Below are 21,586 nucleotides of genomic sequence, written 5' to 3' on the forward strand. Positions count from 1 at the left end.
ACTTTGCTTAAAATATTCGAATCTTGATGAGAACAAAAGATTCAAATAGGATGAGATGTGAATGTTTTCATATGCTAATTCTGAAAAATGTCTGCTTAAATCTAACCATATCTATAAATATTTTTAAAAGCCAAAAGAAATTTTTAAAATTAACTAAATGAAATCAACATCTTGAACAACACCAAAAGCTCTTTCTAGTCCCCGCTGTATATTATTCATGACTGCTTTTTGATGAACAAAGCTGTAGAGAGCACCTTGCCCAACAACTCCCCTGGCTGGCCGAGACCAAGGCTCCACCAGAACAAGACTGATGTGAGTGCTCTAGTGCAACAACTGTCCAATCTAAAGAGCTGTTTTTGTCTTGGGTTTTTGTTGAGATTATATCCTTTCTCCTTTTCTTGGTGTTGTAATTACAGTGACAGTGAATGGTATTCATCTCATTTCATGAACATACATCAGGCATACAGGGTTGGTAGTATACCTCTTCCCTACTCTGGACAACCTTAATTTATAGAAGTGCTACTGGCTCATAAAATCCAAAACACCGGGGAAATAGCAGCTCTTTACACTCTTTCTTAAAGTGCTATGAAATCTCTTTGAAATCAAATCTGAGGGAACTCAGTATGCAAGAGTTGAAAGAGATGCCCTTCTTTCTCCTCTAATTCCTATCAACACCTAAGGCTTGGGCACATTTTGGAAGCCACTAGTTGATTCAATTCCTCTCATTTAATACATTTAAAAATGGGGTTCTAAGAGTTTACATGATTTCCCTAAACTCTCTCACAACCAGTCAGCAGCAGATCCAAGATAATTAGTTATCCATATCTTCTGATTATTCCGGGATGGTTGTGTCAGTTTTCAGGTAGTTAGACAAAAGCCACCCTCTTTCAGATGCAAAAACTAGAAATTATTATAATAATATAAATGGGCTTCTCGTTCAATTTTTATAAAGAATTACAGTATTTAATACACATCTGAAGTAAAATAGTAAAGTTCCCCTGTGGTTATCATTTAGCCTATACAGAAGTACTGTGGTTTGCAAAGGGGCCTAATAATCCTTTTTGCAAGGATGAGTCTGAAAAGATAGCCACTGTCACTCTATAGATACACCATCAGAGCAGAGATGTTTTAAGAAGTTGAAATGTAACTGTACATTCATGAGTCTGAATATGGGCCAGTGTTTAAGAATGAAACAATAAGAATTGGGTTTACATCTGTAATCCCAGCACTTTGGGAAGCCAAGCTGGGAGGACTAATTGAGGCCAGGAGTTTGAGACCAGACTAAGCAACATAGTGAGACCCTGTCTTCACAAATAAATACATAAGCTGAGCATGGTAGTATGTACCTGTAGTCCCAGCTGTTTGGGAGGCTGAAGTGGGAAGGTCTCTTGAGCCCAGGAATTTGAGGTTGCAGTGAGCTACTCATGTCACTGCACTCTACTCTGGGTGACAGAGCAAGACCCAGTCTCAAAAAGAAAAAAAAAAAAGAGAATGGGCCAAAGCAACATTCATTCAAAAAGGTCTTAGTAATATAAAATATAATCAGGAATAAGAAAGAAAAAGATTAAAACTAAAAAGCTGGGGATAAAAAGAGGATTAAATATAACACAGCTAATCTGACTTTCTTCAAGGAAGCAGAAATAATGCTAGGAGTAAATCTATACTCCCCAAGAGAGGAAGTTGAGCTGAAGCATTAAAAACAAGGTGCAACATGATCACAGATGAGATTTCTAGAAGAGGTTTAAAAGACATGATACATTTTAGAAGACTCAGGCAACAAAAGTTTAAGCAAATTAAGAAGTACAGACCTTTTAAAACAAATAGATGTATTAGCTACTAAGGGGAGAGTTGCAAAACAAGAGCCTTAAGAACTGGACACAGATTTGAAAGAACGAAAACAACAGGATTCAATGACAGCATCTAATTAAAATGTACACTTTTTTTTTTTTTGAGATAGGTCTTACTCAGTGGCTCAGGCTGGAGTGCAGTGGTATGACCATAGATCACTGCAGTTTCAAACTCCTGGGCTCAAGCGATCCTCCCACCTCACTACAGGTATGCACCACCAAGGTAAACTAATTTTTTAAAGAGATGAGGTCTCATTGTGCTGCCCAGGCTGGCCTCAAACTTGGCCTCAAATGATTCTCCCTCCTTGGCCTCCCAAGGTGCTGAGATTATAGGTGTGAGCCACCACGCCTGGCTTAGACATTTTAAAAGCTTAACGCAGCCGGGCTCGGCTCAGCCTGTAATTCCGTGCCTTTGGGAGGTTGAGGTGAGTGGATTGCCTGAGCCCGCGGGTTCGAGACCCGCCTGGGCAGCGAGACCTCATCTCTACAGTAAATCAAAAAATCAGCTGGGCGTGGTAGCGCATGCCTGTAATTCCGGCTACTTGGAAGGCTGAGGCGGAAGGATACCCGGAGCCCAGCAGGTCGAGGCTGCGGTGGCCGGGAGCGGCCACTGCACTCCAGTCTGGGCGACAGAGTGAGACTCCAATTCAAAAAAAAAAAAAAAGGTTACCGCTTAACATACTTATGAATCAGTGTGATTTGATTAGCAATTATTTTTGAGTTATGATTTGTATATATTTTTCTAAAATGTATTCTTGTTGTGAAGATTTCTTTATTCTTTTTTTGAATAATGCCAATGCAATCACTTTAAAGACACAATATATATTTGAGTTTTAATTAAAGAAAACCAATTTAGAAGGCAGTGAGATGTTTAAAAATGTAGATATCCCCACTAGAATATTCTAAAGAAACAAACTTTCTCTCACACCCTAGCCCTCCTCTTTTGCTCTGAAGTTATGCATGAATATTTATATATTAAAAAACTCATCTGGCATGACGTCTACCTTCCTTGAGTTTAGAGAAGACATGACAAATCATAAATATAATAAAGCCTCCCTACAAAGCCCTACTTCAACTCTTTCTGAAATATGATAAGTATTTCTAGCAAAATCCATTTGCTGTGGCATCTTAATGCAAAACATTTATCTACAGATACAACTGTGCTATCCAAGATCTCAATTCCAGTGCAGGTGCTGTTAACCCTGGGAGAGACCATCAGTTCTAAGCAAGGCATCCTGCTGATGATCTATGACTCACCAACAAAGTGTAGTTTCATGTGAGTTCAGGGGCAAGAGGAAAAGTGGCATCAAGCAGCCCAGGCACACATCAAGTGCACATCCCAGGGCCATGCAAAAGAGAGGGACAAACCAAGTGCCATAAAATAGCTTCCAATAAAAGGGCTCTTATACATGCACACACTGCCACTGATGTTAGAAAGAAGGATGTGCTTTCTGGGTGCGATCACCAGGGAATGTTCTGGGGACTCACTGCAGGGCCCCATGTGCATGCTCTGTGGAAAAGGAGGCAGTAAAGGGGACCAGGATCTATGGCAGCCTCCAACTGGTTAGTCTCTTCTCATCCATACACATATCCACTCAGGCAGCACTTATTAGTCTTTTTTGCCCCCTTCCGACCCTAGTAACCATATCTTTTTAGCAGCAGAACAGTTCTAATTTCACTAACTTCCAAGAGATGGTGACTACAGTTCTGCAATGCCACCACCACACTCCTAAGAATGCAGATGACAGAGGCCAGCATTTCCCAATGACAGAGCCACCTGTCTGATGAAACTGTTTTTGATGCCCAGAGGCCACCGTCACCTCATTGTCCCTGGGTCCACAGGACAAAAGAGAGTCTGTGACTGCATCCCACAGGCGAGGGAGGGAGTAGTCAAATAGCCACAACTTGGAAATCGTCCTCAGCCCACTCTGTGGCACTAGGCTACCCTTGCCTGGAAAGGTGGTTTTGTTCCAGGAAAAGGGGAGTCTTGAGGTTGAGACTGAATACTTTTATTGGTCTAATTGTGAAAAACAAAATGGTAACAGCCATCCTAGGGGACGTTTTGCTCAATTATCTTCATGTTGGAAGCCTGCCTATAAATTAAACACTCTCAAGAACGTAAGACCAACCCTTTCCAAGACACTCAGGCCTAAAGAAGATGTCTAAATAAATGATGATATAACCCTGATATCATGCTGTCTTCCTTTATGATTATCTAAATGATAATAATCTTTTAATATAAAATTTGGGAAGGACAGAGGAATGAAGAAAAACAACAATTACCCACCATCAGTTTAAACACCCAGGCAGACAGCTATCAATATTTTGTTCCATATCCTTCCATCTTACTTATATGCTGTCTTCCACTGATTCTAAGATGCACATTTTTTTCCCCACAAACTCTGAAATTGGGACACATCTTATAATCAATGGTGTCTTACAATTGATTGACAGCATTTTTCTTTCTTAGTGGAGCATTAGATTTAAAACCAATCGTGTCAGGATTGATAAAATCTAGTATGAGTATATGTGTTTGTATCATGATTTTACACATTATGAGCATGGTGTTATACTCTTTTAAACTACCAGAGTGCATTTTACCCGTGTTCTCAATTTATTACAACTCTATTAAATCTTTATTTTGAGCAAATCTGATACTCAGAGCTAGCCATGGTACATGAAGCAAAATATATAGAGAAATGGAAAGATACTGCAGAAAACTGTCTCTATACAAAAGAACACTTACTTTGAAAAAAATACAGTCTCGATATGTATGTATCTGTTAATGACTATTTGCTTCCATAACAGCAGCAGTAGCCACTGAATCAGTTTCACTGTTCTCTAAGCAGCTGGGCTCAGAAGGGGTAAGGAGGGGGCATTGGAGTAAAGAAAAATGATGGAAAGCAAGACAGAGCTCTAACTCAGAGAGGCCAATGAGCCAACCCCGTCAAGAATGAACCAGAAAACCTCTAATCGCCACACTCTCCATTCCTGGCCATTTGTGCCCCCTCCTGTCCCTGCTGCCTTTCCTCAATTGGCTAATGCCCTGCCTTCCTGCATCACGTGCCGACTGCCTCCTGCCAGTGCGAGGTTCTCGGAGATGCTTGGTTGCTTGGGAACTAGTCCTCAAGAGCAGGTGGAAGGAATGCAGGAGACCCAAGAAGAAAGGGCCTGGCTCTTCCCTGCGCTTGAGAGCCTCAATTATGTAGAGAACCATGGGTGGGGTCAGTAATTTTCAAGGATGGGACACACACCTTAGGATGGCAGTCAACCCGCCCCCCAGGCGGGAGGCGTGAGGAGGGCAAAATGTGGGTTGCTTGAAATAAAGCAACACCTTATCCCTTTATTTTAATTTGGTTTTAGACAGCATATCGACTTTGTAATTTCAAGCATCAGTAAAGGCAGGCATGAAGGGTTTTTGTTTGCTTGCTTTTATGTTTTTTCAGATCAGGGTAGGGATTAAAAAGCGTGGGGGAGCTAAATGCTCTCTCAAGTTTCTTTTAGCTTTAAAATTCAAATAACTCTTCAAGCTACAGAGGTTCATTGGTGACAGCCAGCAGCCCTCCCTAGCAAGCCCTGAGACCCTTCAATAAGAGGCTAAATCTTTCCTCCCATGGAGTCTAGACAGACACCTCCAAAAGGAAGGAGCCCTACAGACCCTAAAAACAAGAGCTCAGAAAAGCTACTTAGGGTTTAAAAGTGAGACATAATGATTAGCTCTGTCTTTATTTTTTCCTGATCAAGTGCACAATTTATTTTACTGTCAATATTCCATAAGATACATACTATTAAATTATTTCTTCCTTTTTTCCAGTCATTCTTTCCATCTTGGGAACAAAACAACACAAAAAGAAACCTTTCTGTTTGCAAAGCATGTGTGTCAATCTGGTGACTGTGCTCCCTTCAGAAGCTCTCTTTCATTCTCACTGTGGGTGTGGCAGGCATGGCTGTTTATTTCTCTGACAGGGAGGGATAGCAGGGGCATGGGCAAGAACTCAGGGAGCCGGGCTCAGTTGCTCAGCCTGTAATCCCATGCCTTTGGGAGGCTGAGGCGAGTGGATTGCCTGAGCCCGCGGGTTCGAGACCTGCCTGGGCAGCGAGACCTCATCTCTACAGTAAATCAAAAAATCAGCTGGGCGTGGTAGTGCATGCCTGTAATTCAGGCTACTCGGAAGGCTGAGGCGGAAGGATCGCCGGAGTCCAGCAGGTCGAGGCTGCGGTGGTCGGGAGCAGCCACTGCACTCCAGTCTGGGCGACAGAGTGAGACTCCAACTCAAAAAAAAAAAAAAAAAGAAAAGAAAAAGAACTCAGGGATAAGAAAAATAAGGTGGCTGTAGAGAACTGACCTAATAGACACCATCTATAGTGGTAGTTAGACATTGGTGAGGGATACCCCAGAGATTCTGCATTTAGGGAGAGGAAACTTAATTGCCTGTATTGTCTCTGTATCATCCAGAAACACCATCAGTTTCTAAGTCCCAGAGCTGAGACCCAGACCTACATCAACCCTGGTGGGCCCTTCCAGGCGAAAGTTTCCTAGAAGGCCTGCTGAGAGTCAGACAGCTAACTCCTCTCAGGGGTCTACCTTGCTCTCCAGTTGTTATTAAAGAGCTTACTCCCTTAACTCAAGACAGCCACTTGCTTGCCTGGGAAAAAGTGCTAGGAACTTCCAGCCTCAGGTTGCCCACTTTCCTGTGGCCTCTGCCCCTACCCAGTCCTGTTCTCAGAAGGACTTTGAGGGGCTGTGGGCTGGCTCTCCCTGTAACAATTCCCACCCGGTCCCCGTGGCACTGGCCACCCTGGCCTTTGATCACCTTGAGGAGGGTGGAGAAGAATAAGGTCCAACTTAGAATAGCTTAAGAGAGAAAAGATCCTGGAGAGGCAAAGAAAACACAGAGCAAAAGCAGGAGACATTATGTAAGAAGAAGCAGAATTTAACTATTAATTTGCTTTGTGAGAGAGGGAGTCAAAACCAAACCCCAGGAACTGGGAGCAGAGCCTGCTGTAGTTATAGAAAAGACATCGGGGCTTGGGGTGGGGGGGTGGATTCTGGCAGGGAGACACAGCGTTCCGAGGGTGCACTGAGCACTGGGCTGAGAGTTCGGGGATTGAGAGGCGACATGGGCTCTGCCTTCCTACCCCTCTGTAACTAATTGAATATTAGGGGAGAAGGATAAGGCCCCCCTCAGCCCTGACAGACCACAGAGGGGCACAGTGGGGATGAACACAATAAGAGCTTCAAAGCTTCAAAGCCACAGGGCTTTTAAGAGAAAACGCTTGCAATAGATAAACCCAAGCATTATCATCATTAAACCCCAGCCCTGGCCTGTGTCCTCAGAGCCCTGTGGAGAAGCTGACAGCTCGTTAAACGTTTCTCTCTTGCTTCTCTTGGTCCTGTCATTTTGCCTCTTCTGCCAAGAACTAATTGGCGTGCACCCCCCACGTGAAGGTCCAGCATGCATACGCAGGAGGAGGCACCATGGCTGTGGAGCTTTCTTGGGGGGGGGGAAAGCAGAGCAGAGCCAAGTCACTAAACTTCCCTGACCAATCCCTTCTTGAAGCTTCCTGAGCAGCACAGGGGTGAGGGGAGTGATGTGGGTGCTGTTACTGAGAGACATTTCCTGGGCTACCTGTGAGGCAGCCCTTGTTCTGGGGCTGACCTGAGGGCAGGAGCAGAAAGCCAGGCAGCAGGCCCCATTTCCAGGGGCAACTGAATGCCTTCACAAGCAACCCAGTCTTCAGAATCTGAGCAAGGTTACCGAGTGTCTCCATTCCACAGTACAGATGGTTCTTGGAGGTCAGGCCCTCGCATCATTGCTCCGCCGAGGCTGACTCTCTGCTCCGGTGTCCTCCTCCATCTTCACAAAGAGCTCCTGGCACAAACTTCCTTTCTCTCATCTGCCTTCACCTACTCTCCCCTCCTGCCCCATGCTTCCATGATCTGCAGGCTAAAACAAGGGCAGTGCGTTCTCACAAAGGTAACTGGCTTTACCCTCAAGCTCACAGGTGAAATCAGGAAAGGAGAAGCACAAGGGGGCAGCAAGTGGGGGTTTATCACTTCCTCACTGACTTCACGATGGCTACTGTTGCCTGCTTGCTTCTCCCCAGCAGAAGCTTTACTTAGAAATATTTGGGGAAGGATACAGTTTCCCACACATCTGGAAGGCAACAAGATGCTCCTCGCAGACAGCCTGCACTTCCCTCTTTCATCACCTCATCAGTGATACCTCATTGGACCGCTGGGCAGACTTGGGATTCCTCCTTCTCTTCCCCTGCACTCTTCTGCAGTGTGATGGGAACCTCCAGGGTTGTTGATGGTTTATGTCCAGCACTGTCTCCGGCACTAGCCGCTAAGTTCCTTAAGTACAGGGATCTTAGCTTCTTTTGTCTGTATTCTTAGCACCTAGCCCAGGGTCTGGCCAGGCAATCAGTAACATCTGAGGAAAAAATACATTCAGACCACCAGAGCAGCAACAGAGACTGCTGGGTAAGAGCTCAGTCACTGAGATTTGAATCCCAGTGTGGTTACTTATGGCTGGTATAAGCCTGAGTTTCCTCATCAGTGAAATGGGGATAACAGGAGGGTTAAGTAAGATGGCAGAAATAAAGGCCTGAGCCCTGATCAGGAGTAGTCAGGTAGGGACTGGAAGGTGAACAGAGACTTTGCTCACATTACAGCAGTTGCCAAGAAACTCCTGAAAACTGGGAAAGCATTACCACCAATTTGGTGTGGGGGCTGAGTAAGGTGCACCATGAGGGCATGGCTATGTCCATCTTAACACCAAGGAGGCACTTGTGTATGGAGGGGCTGGGGCCTCATTGAAGCCTGTTGAGGTCACAAGAGGCAGAAGGAGAAATGGACACCACAGATTGATTAGAAAAGTTTAAATAGGAAGCTTTCTCTGTTTGCCTCTCCTTCCAATTGTCATCTGCTGTCAGGAACTGAGGCATTCTGTCACACTCTGAATCCCTTTTGCTTGCTGTATATAAGGCTCCAACCCATCCTCCTCCCCTCACTCTCACCTCAGCAGTGCTGCCCACCAGACACCACCCACACATCTCTGCCAAGACTAATTCATGTTCTCCAGATACTCCTACTGCAAGTTTTCTTTTTCACAGAATGAGTGGATAAAATCACTTTTAACGTCTCACAAAGCAAACAATCCTAGGAAGACTGGGTGGGGGTGAGAGGAGAAAAATCAAATATATCACAGAACAGCCTTAATAAAGCATCTTGATATTGCAGGGTTCCCTGTAATTTTCACATCAGGCATTGTCTTTAACATTTGGAAGTCAAGTGAATGAAAGAAAGGCTCCTTCACAGCCACGCTCCCAAGCAGACCGCAGCCACACATCGCAGAGGCAGCCTTGGGAGCTGCAAAACAAGATGCAAATGCAGAGCTCTAAAGATAACTGTGGCAGGCACAGCTCGCTGCCTATCCCAGCACCCATTGCTCATTCTCTTCCTCCATCCACCTCAATGACAGAAGGCAAGAATCCCAGGCCTGCTTTCCTAGTCTTTCTTGAAGCTGGGGGTGGTCACATGACACAGCTGGGGTTAATAAGACATTAGTGGGGGTTTCTGGGAAAGTTCTTGCTTTCCAGATAAAAAGAACAGTCACTGGCACTGTCCCTTTTGCTTCTTTCAGTCTTGAATAGGGATGTGATGTCTGGAGCTGTAACAGCCCTCTTGCAACCATAGGGTGACAGGCAGGAAGGAAAGGCCAAGAAAACCTCCAAGATACCAACTCAGAGCCCTATCCCAGTTCAGTCCCAGCAACCTCTTGTGTGGGAAAAGTAACTTAACTTTTATTTAAGCCTTGCAGCTGAAAGCATCACTAACTGATTCAATATCTTATCCTTATCTGTACAGCAGGACCTATTATTTTTATGTCTCTCAGCCTCAAACGTATGATGGCCAACTCAAACTCAAAAGGGTCTGCGTCTCTTCCAGGACTCACTATCGCAGTAAGCAGTTTAGCCATTCACTTACTGTTCAAGCCAGGGTCTTCCTTGATGCCACCATCCCCTCATATTCTCTTTCAATATATTACCAAGCTCTACAGATTTTGCTGCCTGATTATTTTTCTAATCTATCACCTTTCTCTACTGCTTCCACCTAAGTCTACGTTTTGTGTGCTTGGACCATTGCAATAGTTAGAAACTGGTCTGTCTGTATCTAAACTTGCCCCTTCACAGTTATCTTATAAAAACACAAATCTGACATTATTCCCTTCCTTAGAATCCTTTAGTGGTTTCCTGTGGTTCCCATAGTAAAGTTCGAATTCCTTAATACCTAAAAGGCCTTGCTTGATCTAGTCTCTAAACACCTCTCAGCCCTGTCCTGAGTAGCTCTGCTTGACTCCTTTAGTTTAAACTATAGCGTTCTTTCAGTTTCTCAAACCTATCATACAAATTTCTGTTTTAGGGCCCCCACAAATGCTGTTTCCTACATGGATGTATATGTATGGGGGAACTTCCTTCCAGCTTGATGGTCTACTTAACTCTTATTCCTCTGTAGCCCAAACAGAGAATTTTTCACTTCAGATATTGTACTTCTCTGTTGTAGATTTCCAGTTGGTTCATTAAAAATAAATCTACTTTCTTGGGATTTCCCATCTGTGCATTCATTATGACTATCTTTTCCTTTAAGTCCCAGACCATTTATATAATACATGCCTTTGGCTTTACCTATTAATTCTAACATCTAGGTCATCTCAGGGTCTATTTCTATTGGAATGCTTTTTTTTTCCTTGACAATAGGTTATAATTTCCTGTTTCTTTGCATGTCTTATAACTTTTAATTATATGTTAGGCATTGCAGACAAAACCTTGTAGAAAGTCTGAATTATGCTGTCCCTCTTTAAAAATGATGAGTTTTGTCCTGGAAGTTTCTTTTGAACCTCTCAGGTTTGCTTTCATTTTCTATTAAAGTGAGTCTATTTGGATTTTGTCCTTAGTCCTAGGGTATCACCCTTACTTCTAATGCATGGCCTTTTGGGGGGGTCTCAACTGCATACCCTTGACTGAACCATAACTCCAAGGTAGCCCAATACTGTACTGCCCCCTAGTGTCTCTGTTCTACTCTCAGTCCCACAGCAATTGTTCTTTGGTAGGATTCCTGGAGTCTTGTTCTCTCTCTTCTTCTGATTTTCAGAGCAAACCAAGTGCTGACCTCAAAGACAGCTTTTTCAATAAACCTGCACAGGAGTTCAGCAAGAACCAGGAGAGTCACCATGGTAACTAACCATTTCCACTGAACAGTTGAAAATACACAGCTGACAATTTAAAGAATAATGCTCCTCACTTAGGTTATTACATTTCCAGCTAGAGGCAGAAGTCAAACCAAAAGAGCTAATTAGGTGGCCTTTCCAACAATGCCTATAATAGAATCATCTGACAGGTCTAACAGGTGACCTGGCATCCGTCCCAGTAATGTAGTGGACCCCAACTGTCAGCAGACTGGGGCTCCCACTTGCCTGGGAATGATACAGAAAGCAATATCCTTAGTTTTGCTCTTCACATCCAGTCTCCAGTATTACTATGCTTAAAAGGAGCAAGGTACTGTGTTAACAAGTTCTAATGAGCACTTCTCCAAATCCATATGCTACTCTCTATTGCATTCTGAATAAATTATAATGAGAACACAGCCTTATTTAAGACATGTCTTTGAGTGAGAAAACTGGAGGTCATATTTCTGTATGGCACTGGCATTGTGAGTTGGTGTATGGTAGTTCTAATTCAGCAAAATTTTGTAGTGATCACAGGTTATTGAGAACCTTGTGCTTTCTTTGCATGTAAGAACTACAGTATTGGATCTGGCCCAAAGTCCATTTCAGTCAGTACCCTATTTCTCACAGAGTGACCTGTAGGCTGCTATGGAAAGGTACAACTATCCTTCTTACAGTGACTGCTGAGGGGAAGAGCCACCATACATAAGACTACAGAGATCATTAGGTTGCCAAGTGAAGCATCCCCAAATTGCCCTAGTCATTTCTCTCTGGAGTTTCAGGGGTGACCCTTCTACTCCAGGATCATAAAACTTGGTAGGTTCAAAGGAGACCTTGTGTAGTTCTCTTACACAAAGAACTGATGATTTTGCCCAGGCTACTGGTGATTTAATAAGCAAGTCCTTGCTTTAAACTACTGGCTTTGCTTTGAATCCTTGAACATGGAAAGAGCTAGAAGGCATTTTAAAGACCAGTTGATTCAACCTGCTCACCGATGAAGAAACTAAGGCCCAGAGCTTTGGTTCCTGGCTTAGTTTATTTTCACTCTGGCCTTTTCTCATAGAGGCCACCATCTCTTCGTGCCTTTTAGATAATCTTCTCTGGACCCTCTAAAATTTCATTCTATTTTTTTGGAGGTCTTATCAGAACTGAACAGATGAAGACATTTTTCTCTCTTTTTTAAGTTTTATTGCTGATATAATTATGGATGTTCTTTGACCTCTGTGGCAGTGAGTTGAAAGGTCAGCAATGGCCTACAGTGACCTCAGTTGCCACACCTGATTTACAAGTGGAGACACAAACTTGTCACCTGATAAGTGAGTGATGATGAGGCCCACCTGCTTCCTGTCTGTACGCTCATTGTTCTGAGAGATCTTCCTAGAGCTCAATCTAACAGTGAGGCTCTCTAATACCCAGAAACCCCTGAGGTTGCTGCCAACACATAAGGCATTACTAGGGAGCCTCCAGGCTGACACTCACCTTTGCGTAAGCAGTTGTCTTAATAAACCACTGTCTGAGGTACTTCTGTTCTACTTTTGCTCCAGAACGCCACGAACAGCCATGTTCATCCACTTGCTCATTGGCAAGCACTGTTTGATCCACTGGGTCCCAGTTAACCAAGGCCTGTTATAATTCATGAAACAAAATGATGCAATCTGATGAGTATCCTTAATAAGATCATTTCGAGGTTTCTTACAAGTGAGAGGGCCTATGTCTCCTTGCAGTATTGCTTGGTGAAGAAAACACTACCAAGTTGTACACAGAACACGTGAACTTCCTCTGTGTTTTCATCTTATTAGAATATGCTTGTAAACTAAAGCTTAGGCATGTGTCTAACTCAACTTTGTATCTTTTTTATGAGTTGGAGATTCACTCTGTCGCCCAAGCTGGAGTGCAGTGGCATGCTCACAGCCACCCCAGCGTCGATCTGCTGTGTTCCAGTGATCCTTCTGCTTCAGTCTCCCAAGTAGCTGAAACTATAGTGCACGCAACCATGCCCGGCTAATTTTTTTATTTTATTGTAGAGATGAAGTCTCACCAAGTTGCCCAGGCTGGTCTCGAACCCGTGGGCTCAGGGAATCCACTTGCCTCAGTTTCCCAAAGTGCTGGAATTACAGGCTTGAGTCACTGGGCCCGGCTTTTGGTATCTTCTTATATGAAAGGATGAACTTGCAGGATGGGAAATTTTAGTAAATGTAGAAAAAGAAGAAGGGAAAAAAAGACACCTAGCTAAAATTGAGCAGAATGGAATTACTTTAGGGGAAAAAATATATTTATTTTAATAAAACTGCTAACATTTACTGAGTTAATACCATGTGCTAGTTGCCATGCCAAGTGGCTTACTAAGGTAATCCTCACAACTTAAAAAAAATTCTGCATAGGTACTTTTTATTAAATTTTTAATTCTATTTAATAATTTTTATAAATTATTTATATTTCAAAAATAAGTAGCTTTCATAAATTTTTTCTCACAATAACCTTTTGAGGTAAGTATATTATTATTCCTATATTGCATGAAAGAAATTTGAGGAACAGAGAAATGAGATAACTTACTTAAGGCCACACAGTAAGTGACAGAGACAAGGTAGGAACTCAGGTCTCCAGAAACTAATTTGGTTTTTTTTGCAATTGAAAAAAAACACTTCTGTTTAAATTAAGGTATAACATACTTAAAGTAACTTGGAGACATCTTATGTGTACAACTTGATGAATTTTTACATAGGTGGATATATAGTCACGTAACCATGACTCATATTGATATAAAACATTTCCAGCACCCCAGAAAAGTCTGTTATATCTTCTACCAATCAATAGTAACTCTTCTGAGCTGTCTCCATAGACTCATTTGGCTGATAGAACATGTAGTTGTGTTTTTTTTTGAGTTGGAATCTCACTCCATTGTCCAGACTGGAGTGCAGTGGCATGCTCCGGGCCACCACAGCCTAGACCTACTGGACTCCGGCGATCCTTCCACCTTAGCCATCTAAGTAGCTGAACTACTGGCGCTCGCTACCATGCCCAGCTAATTTTTTACTTATTGTAGAGACGAGGTCTCGCCAAGTTGCCCGGGTGGGTCCTGAACCTGTGGGCTCAGGCAATCCACTCTCCTTGGCCTCCCAAAGCGCTGGGATTACAGGTTGAGCCACCGAACCCAGCCAGAACATGTAGTCTTAACCATTATGAAGATGTTCTCCACAGAGTTCTAGTTAGTTTTTGTCTTCATTTAAAATAAATCTCTCTGGCTGGGTGCAGTGGCTCACACCTGTAATATCAGCATTTTGGGAGGCCAAGGCAAGAGGATTGCCTGAGCCCAGGAGTTCAAGACTAGCCTGAACAACATGGTGAGACCTTGTCTCCACAATTAAAAAAGAAAAATTAGCTGTGGCATGCGCCTGCAGTCCCAGCTACTTGGAAGGCTAAGGTGGAAGGATTGTCTGCTCAAGGCTGCAGTAGCCATGATTGTGCCACTGCACTCCAGCCTGGGTGACAGGGCAAGACTCTGACTCAAAAAAAAATAAAAAAATAAAATCTCTCTGCCATCTACATTCACTCCTTTCTGACATTCAGGTACCACTTTGTACAAAGAAGGCAATGAGTACAGAGAGATGTGTTTGGGAACTCAATTATAGTGACTCGATATACATTGTTTTTAAAAATTTTAATAGATAGTTCTAATAAGAGATTGTGTTCATTAGAACCCATTTGCCCCTCCAGCCCTCTTTTTACTGTATGCCTAGAAAGTTGACCTCTGTGACGTGCCTTATCTTGGACCCTTGATTAGAGGTTAACTCATCTGTGGCTTGTGATTTTACAATAAAAGTAGTACATTAGAAAATGTAAGCATGTGAAGTCTAGAGTCAGGTGGGAAAGACATGCATTGAATAATTTTTTTCCTCTAAAATAGGAACCCCCCAAATCCTTGAATTCATAAATATATAGAGGCAAAATACAGGACAAAATTACCTTAGACCTAAAAACTTCAGGTTAATAAACCAAAGGTGACTAACTTACCTATTATCACTGCCCACAGGGGTTTGAAGAGAAAGTTACCACTTAACTATTTTTTAAAAAATTAATATCAATTTTAATTGATGAATCATAATTATTTTATATTTATGGAGTACAATGTGATGTTTTGATACATGTATACAAAGTGGAATGATTAAATCAAGTGAATTAACATACCTATCACCTCAGTTCCATAACATTTTTTTGTGGTGATAAATCTTTTAGTTATCCTGAAACATATAAACCATTATTATTATTATTGACCACAGTCACTCTGCTGTGCTATAGATTTCAAAACTTATTCCTCATGTCTGGCTGAAACTTTATACCCTTTGATAACCATTCCCAAGTCCCTCACTCCCTTGGACCCCAACCTCTGGTGGCCATCATTCTACTTTCTACTTCTATGAAGTTAGCTTTTTAAAAGGTTCCACATATAATATGGAATCAGATATTTGTCTTTCTGTACCTCGCTTATTTCATTTAGCATAATGACTTTTAGATTCATCCATGTTGTCCCAAATGACAGATTTTTTTTTTTTTAAGGCTGATTAGTATTCCATTGTATATATGTTGCACATTTTCTTTGTCCATTCATCCATTAATGGAAACCTAGGTTGATTTCACATCTTGGCTATTGTGAATAACACTGAAATGAGCATGGGAATGTAGATATCCTTCTGACATACTGATTTCAATTCCTTTGGACATGTATCTAGAAGAGAGATTGCTGGATCATGTTTTCAATTTTCTGAAGAATCTCCGTACAGTCTTTCATAATGACTGTACTAATTTATATTTCCCCAAGCCATGTACAAAGGTTCTAGAAGGGTACCATTTAAAATAACAGGTAAAAAAGTGGGGGGGCAAGTATTGTTTAGTAAATGAGACAGTTCATCCAAGAGGTACTTCTCTACCACCAAAAAAGCAACCCAGCACAAGTAAAACTGTATAAAATATACAAGAACGAAAGAGAGAAAAAAAAGCCCTATATCCCTCTACTGCCTCCTGCCCCCTGCAAACCTCAGAGGATTTGGGAGAAGCGAACACTTGGTACAGCAGATTGCAAGAACAGTAGGGCTTTATTTGCTTATCAGCATTTCCCACATGGCTTGGCATCTCTCAGGATCTAGGTTACAAAGCAATGAGGAAGATGTACTCCTAAGAGGTTTATGCGTTATAATAAAACCCAGGTGTTGAATAAAGACAAATAAAAGCAAAACACAAAGGCATTTTTTTTCTCCAGTGAAAGACTTGGGGGAAAGAGGAAAAACACCAAAGGAAATAGTTCTCAAATCAAAAATGAGTCAGCCATGAGAACCTACATTTTCATTTCTTCCCAGGACTCTAATCCATTTCAGCCACATAGTTACAAATTCAATCTCAGACTTTCCAAAAGTGGTTAAACTAGGGGTGGTAAAAATTCAGGGCCTCAGAGGTCCAGGGAGCACAACACATGCAGCCTCTGGAAGCCCTGAAGCTGTCTCCTAGATCCCTTTCCTCAGGCTTCTCTTAAATGATTATCTCTGTCAATAGCTTCCCTTATCTGGAAATCCTGGATTTCTACACTTTGAATATTTACTTTGATGAACACCCTGATTTTTTTTTTTTTTTTTTTTTGCTTTTTTGAGTGGGAGTCTTACTCTGTTACCCAGGCTGGAGTGCAGAGGCATGCTACTCATGGCCATTGCAGTGTCGACCTGCTGGGCTCAGGTGATCCTTTCACCTCAGTCTTCCAAGTAGCTGGAACTACAGGCATGCACCACCATGCTGGCTAATTTTTTGACTTATTGTCGAGATGAGGTCTCATCATGTTGCTCAGGCTGGTCTCGAACCCACGGGCTCGGGTAATGCTTTTTTTTCCCCTCTTTTTTTTTTTTTTTTAAACTATCAAAGACCCTTTCTGAATATACTGTTAGGCTGCTTCAGGTTCCAGAAGGCTGGTAAAATATATGTACTTAGGGTATTGATTTTCTCAAGGTATATTAACTTCTGTCTTGACAAAAGCATGCTTTAACTAAAGAACACTACAAAGATCTTACTAAAGGATCTAGCCCTCAAAATCAATCTTGCTCCATTCCATCCAGAATGGACCTGAATTTGGACTTAGTCTAGGTGGGGTTCCCAAGGTTACCATTTGTTACTGCCACCACATTCCAAAGTCACAAGGTAGTACAGTGGAAGAGACACCTGTTTGTCTATGTGCAGCAATTCTTTCAGTATGCTTCCTGAAGCCAAGGCCAAACTGCAAACCTAACTTAGGTGGTTAAATCAGCACTATCACCAGCTGCTACTGAATTTATGGAGACAGCCAAAGACAAACTCATAAATTAAGTGGTTCTCCATAGTTCCCTAGAAAGTCCAAATATAAGACACCCTTCTTTCTGATAACTACAGCCACCATCTCAGGCTAAATACCAGCATAAGACCAATAGTCAAAAAGTACCATAAGGGAAAGTTGAAAAGAATGTTGAAGAGAAAGATTAAGAGGACTCCAGATAAACAACCTAATAATGCACCTCAAGGAACTAGAAAAGAAAAAAAAATAAACCAAACCCAAAATTAGAAGGAAAAAAAACAAACATCAGAGCAGAAAGACATGAAATTGAAACTAAAAATATACAAAAGATAAAGAATAAAGAGTTGATTTTTGAAAAGATAAACAAAATCAACAAAACTTTAACTAGACTAAGAAAAAAATGAAAGACCCAAATAAAATCACAGACAAAAAAGAAAACATTACAATGGATATCACAGAAATAAAAAGGATCACTAGATTATATGCAAACAACTATATGCCAACAAATTGGAAAACCTAGAAGAAATGGATAAATCCCTGGACACATACAATCTACCAAGATTGAGCCACAAAGAAATAGAAAACTGATTAGATAAATGAGTAATGAGATCAAAGCAGTAATAAAAAGTTTCCCATCAAAGAAAAGCCCAGGACCTAATGGATTCACTACTGAATTCTACCAAACATTTAAAGAAAAGCTAATAACAAGCCAGGCTCAGTGGCTCAGCCTGTAATCCCACACCTTTGGGAGGCTGAGGTGAGTGGATTGCCTGAGCCCACAGGTTCGAAACCCGCCTGGGCAGCGAGACCCCATCTCTACAATAAATCAAAAAATCAGCCGGGCATGGTAGTACATGCCTGTAATTCCGGCCACTTGGAAGGCTGAGGCGGAAGGATCGCCAGAGCCCAGCAGATTGAGGCTGCGGTGGTCGTGAGCAGCCACTACACTCCAGTCTGGGTGACAGAGTGAGACTCCAATTCAAAAAAAAAAATAAAAGAAAAGCTAATAACAATTCTTCTCAAACTCTTCCAGAAAACCGAAGAGGAGGGAGTTCTTCCAAACTCATTCTACAAGGCCAGCATTAGCCTGATGCCAAAACCAAAGACACAACAGAAAACTAAAACTACAAGCCAATATCCCTGATGAACACAGATGTCAAAATCCTCAACAAACTACTAGCAAACAGAATTCAACAATACATTAAAAAGATCATTCACCATGACAACTAGGACTTCTAGGAATGCAAGAATAGTTTAACATACACAAATCAATAAATGTCATACATCACATCAATAAAATCAAGGATAAAAATATATATGAGCATTTCAATACTCAAATACTGAAAAAGCATTTTATGAAATTTAACATCCCTTCATGATAAAAAAAAAAAAGTTTCAAAAATTGAGTACAGAAGGAATATATCTCAACATGATAAGGGACATAGATGACAAGCCCAGAGCTAATATACTGAATGAGGAAAAACTGAAAGTCTTTCCACTAAGATCTGATGCAAGACAAGGATACTAATTTTCACCATTTTTATTCATCATAGTACTAGAAGTCCTAGCTGGAGCAATTAGGCAAGAGAAAGAAATAAAGGGCATCCAAATTGGAAAGGAAGAAGTCAGATTATCCTTGCTTTTAGACAACATGATCTGGAGAAATCTAAAGACTTCGACCAAAAAACTTTTAAACTGATAAACAAATTGAGTAAAGTTGCAGGATACAAAAATCAACATACAAAAATCAGCAGTGGCAGGGCTCGGTAGCTCAGCCTGTAATCCCAGAACTTTGGGAGGCTGAGGCGAGTGGATTGTCTAAGCCCATGGGTTCAAAACTAGCCCAGGCAACTTGGTGAGACCTCGTCTCTACAACAAATCAAAAAATTAGCCAGGCATGGTAGTACACACCTGTAGTTCCGGCTACTTGAAAGGTTGAGGTGGAAGGATCACTGGAGCCCAGCAGGTCGATGCTGGGGTGGCCGTGAGTGTGCCACTGCACTCCAGCCTGGGCGACAGAGTGAGACTCCAACTCAAAAAAAAAAAAAAAAAAGAGAGAGAGAAAGAGATTAAATTAAAAAAAAAAAAAACAGCAGCAATTCTATATGCCAGCAATGATCAATCTGAGACTGGGTGGGTGGCTCATGCCTGTAATCCCAGCACTCTGGGAGACTGAAGAGGCAAGAGGATCACTTGAGGCCAGGAGTTTGCAGCCAGCCTGCATGACATAGCACCACCTCATCTCTACAAAAATCCAAAAATTAGCTGGGTGTGGTGGTGCACTATTGTAGTTCCAGCTACTTGGGAGGCTGAGGCAGATGGATCGCTGAGTCCTGAGGTCAAGGCTGCAGTGGGCCATGATCATGCTACAGCACACTAACCTGGGCAACAGAGTGAGACCCTAACTCAAAAAAAAAAAAGAAAAAGAAAAAAAAATTAACCTGAAAAAGAAATCAAGAAAACAATACCACTTATAATAGCTGCAACAACAAAAAAGCCACCAAGGAATAAATATAACCAAAGTGAACGATCTCTAAGAAGAACTATAAAACCTGATGAAAGAAATGAAAAAGGACACACAAAAATGAAAAAATATACCATGTTCATGGATTGAAAAAATTAATATTGTTAAAATATCTATAGTACACAAAGTCATCTACAGATTCTATGCCATCCCCATAAAAATATCAATGATATTCTTTACAGAAATAGAAAAAGAAAATCCTAAAATTTGTACAAAATCACAAAAGACTCCAAATAACCATACAATCTGGAGCAAAAAGGACAAAACTGGAGGAATAACACACCTAATTTCAAATTATACTAAAAAGCTATAGTAAAATAGCTCAAATATTTTTCCTAAGTGTTCATTTACACAGCTGATGATAGAATTGAATTTAAGAGTTATCACTATCTTTTACTAAAAAATAAAAAGGTATAACAATTGCTGTTAAAGAAAAGTACTAACACTTGAGTTAATTTTGGCTAAATATGCTTTACAAAGTATATGATACTGATATAAAACCAATCACACAGACCAGTGAAACAAAATAGAGAACTCAGAAATAAATACACACACTTACAGTGGACTCATTTTCAATAGAGGTTCCAAGAACATGCCTTTGGAAAGGTTAGTCTCTTTGACAAATGGTGTTGGAAAACTAAATATCCATATGCAGAAGGATGATATTAGATTCCATCTCCATCTTTCACCTTTACAAGGTCAACTCAAAATAGATTAAAGACTTAAATTCAAGACCTTAAACTATTAAAATACTAGGAAAAAATAAAAAACCACTAGGGGAAATACTATAGGACATTGGTTTGGGCAAAGATTTTTTTTTCAGTAAGACCTCAAAAGCACAGGCAGCAAAAGCACAGGCAGCAAAAGCACAGATAGACAAATGGTATTACATCAAGCAAAAAAGTTTCTGCACAGCAAAGGAAACAATTAACAAAATGAAGAGACAACCTACAGAATAAGAAAAAATATTTGCAAACTATCCATCTGACAAGAGATTAATAGCAGAATATACAAATAACTCAAATAACTCAATAGCAAAAAAAAACAAACAATATGATTTTAAAATGGGCAAAGGCTGGGCATGGTGGCTCATGTCTGTAATCCCAGCAATTTGAGAGGCCAAGGCAAGATGATTGCTGGAGCAATTTTAGACCAGCCTGGGCAATACAGTGAGACCCTATCTATACAAAAAAGAAAAGAAAAAAAGTTAGTTGTGCATCTGTAGTCCCAGCTTTCAGGAGGTTGAAGTGGGAAGATTGCCTGAACCCAGGTGGTCAAAACTGTGGTGAGCTGTGATCAAGCCACTGAACTCCAGCTTGGATGACAGATTGGGACTGAATTGCAAAAAAATATAAAATAATAAAATAAAATCAAGCAAAATAAAAAAATAAAATGGGCAAAAGACTTATACAGACATTTCTCAAAAGAGGACACACCACAAATGGCCAAAAGTATATAAAAAAATGCTCAACATCATTAATCATCAGAGAAATGCAAATCAAAACCACAATGAGATATCATTTCACACCAGTTATAATGGTCTCTATTAAAAGACAGAGTAACGGTGCTGGCAAGAATAGAGTGAAAAGGAAATCCTTGTGCACTGTTGGTGGGGTAGTATAGCCATATGACAAACAATAAGGAGGGTCCTCAAAAAATTAAACATAGAACCTCTGTA

At 41.3% G+C, this 21,586-nt stretch overlaps 1 protein-coding gene across 1 annotated transcript in view; it reads right to left on the reverse strand.

Moving 5' to 3' along the window:
• LARS2 (leucyl-tRNA synthetase 2, mitochondrial) overlaps positions 1-21,586 on the reverse strand; it is a 174,505-nt gene that overhangs the window by 89,895 nt on the left and 63,024 nt on the right. The window contains exon 7 of the mRNA XM_021719211.1: positions 12,557-12,700. Coding sequence (XP_021574886.1) covers positions 12,557-12,700 — 144 coding nt within the window. The remainder of the gene's footprint in view (positions 1-12,556; positions 12,701-21,586) is intronic.

This window comes from Carlito syrichta, unplaced genomic scaffold, assembly GCF_000164805.1.
Source record: "Carlito syrichta isolate Samal-C Ts95f unplaced genomic scaffold, Tarsius_syrichta-2.0.1 Scaffold314306, whole genome shotgun sequence".
In the NCBI taxonomy this organism is placed as follows: Eukaryota; Metazoa; Chordata; class Mammalia; order Primates; family Tarsiidae; genus Carlito; species Carlito syrichta.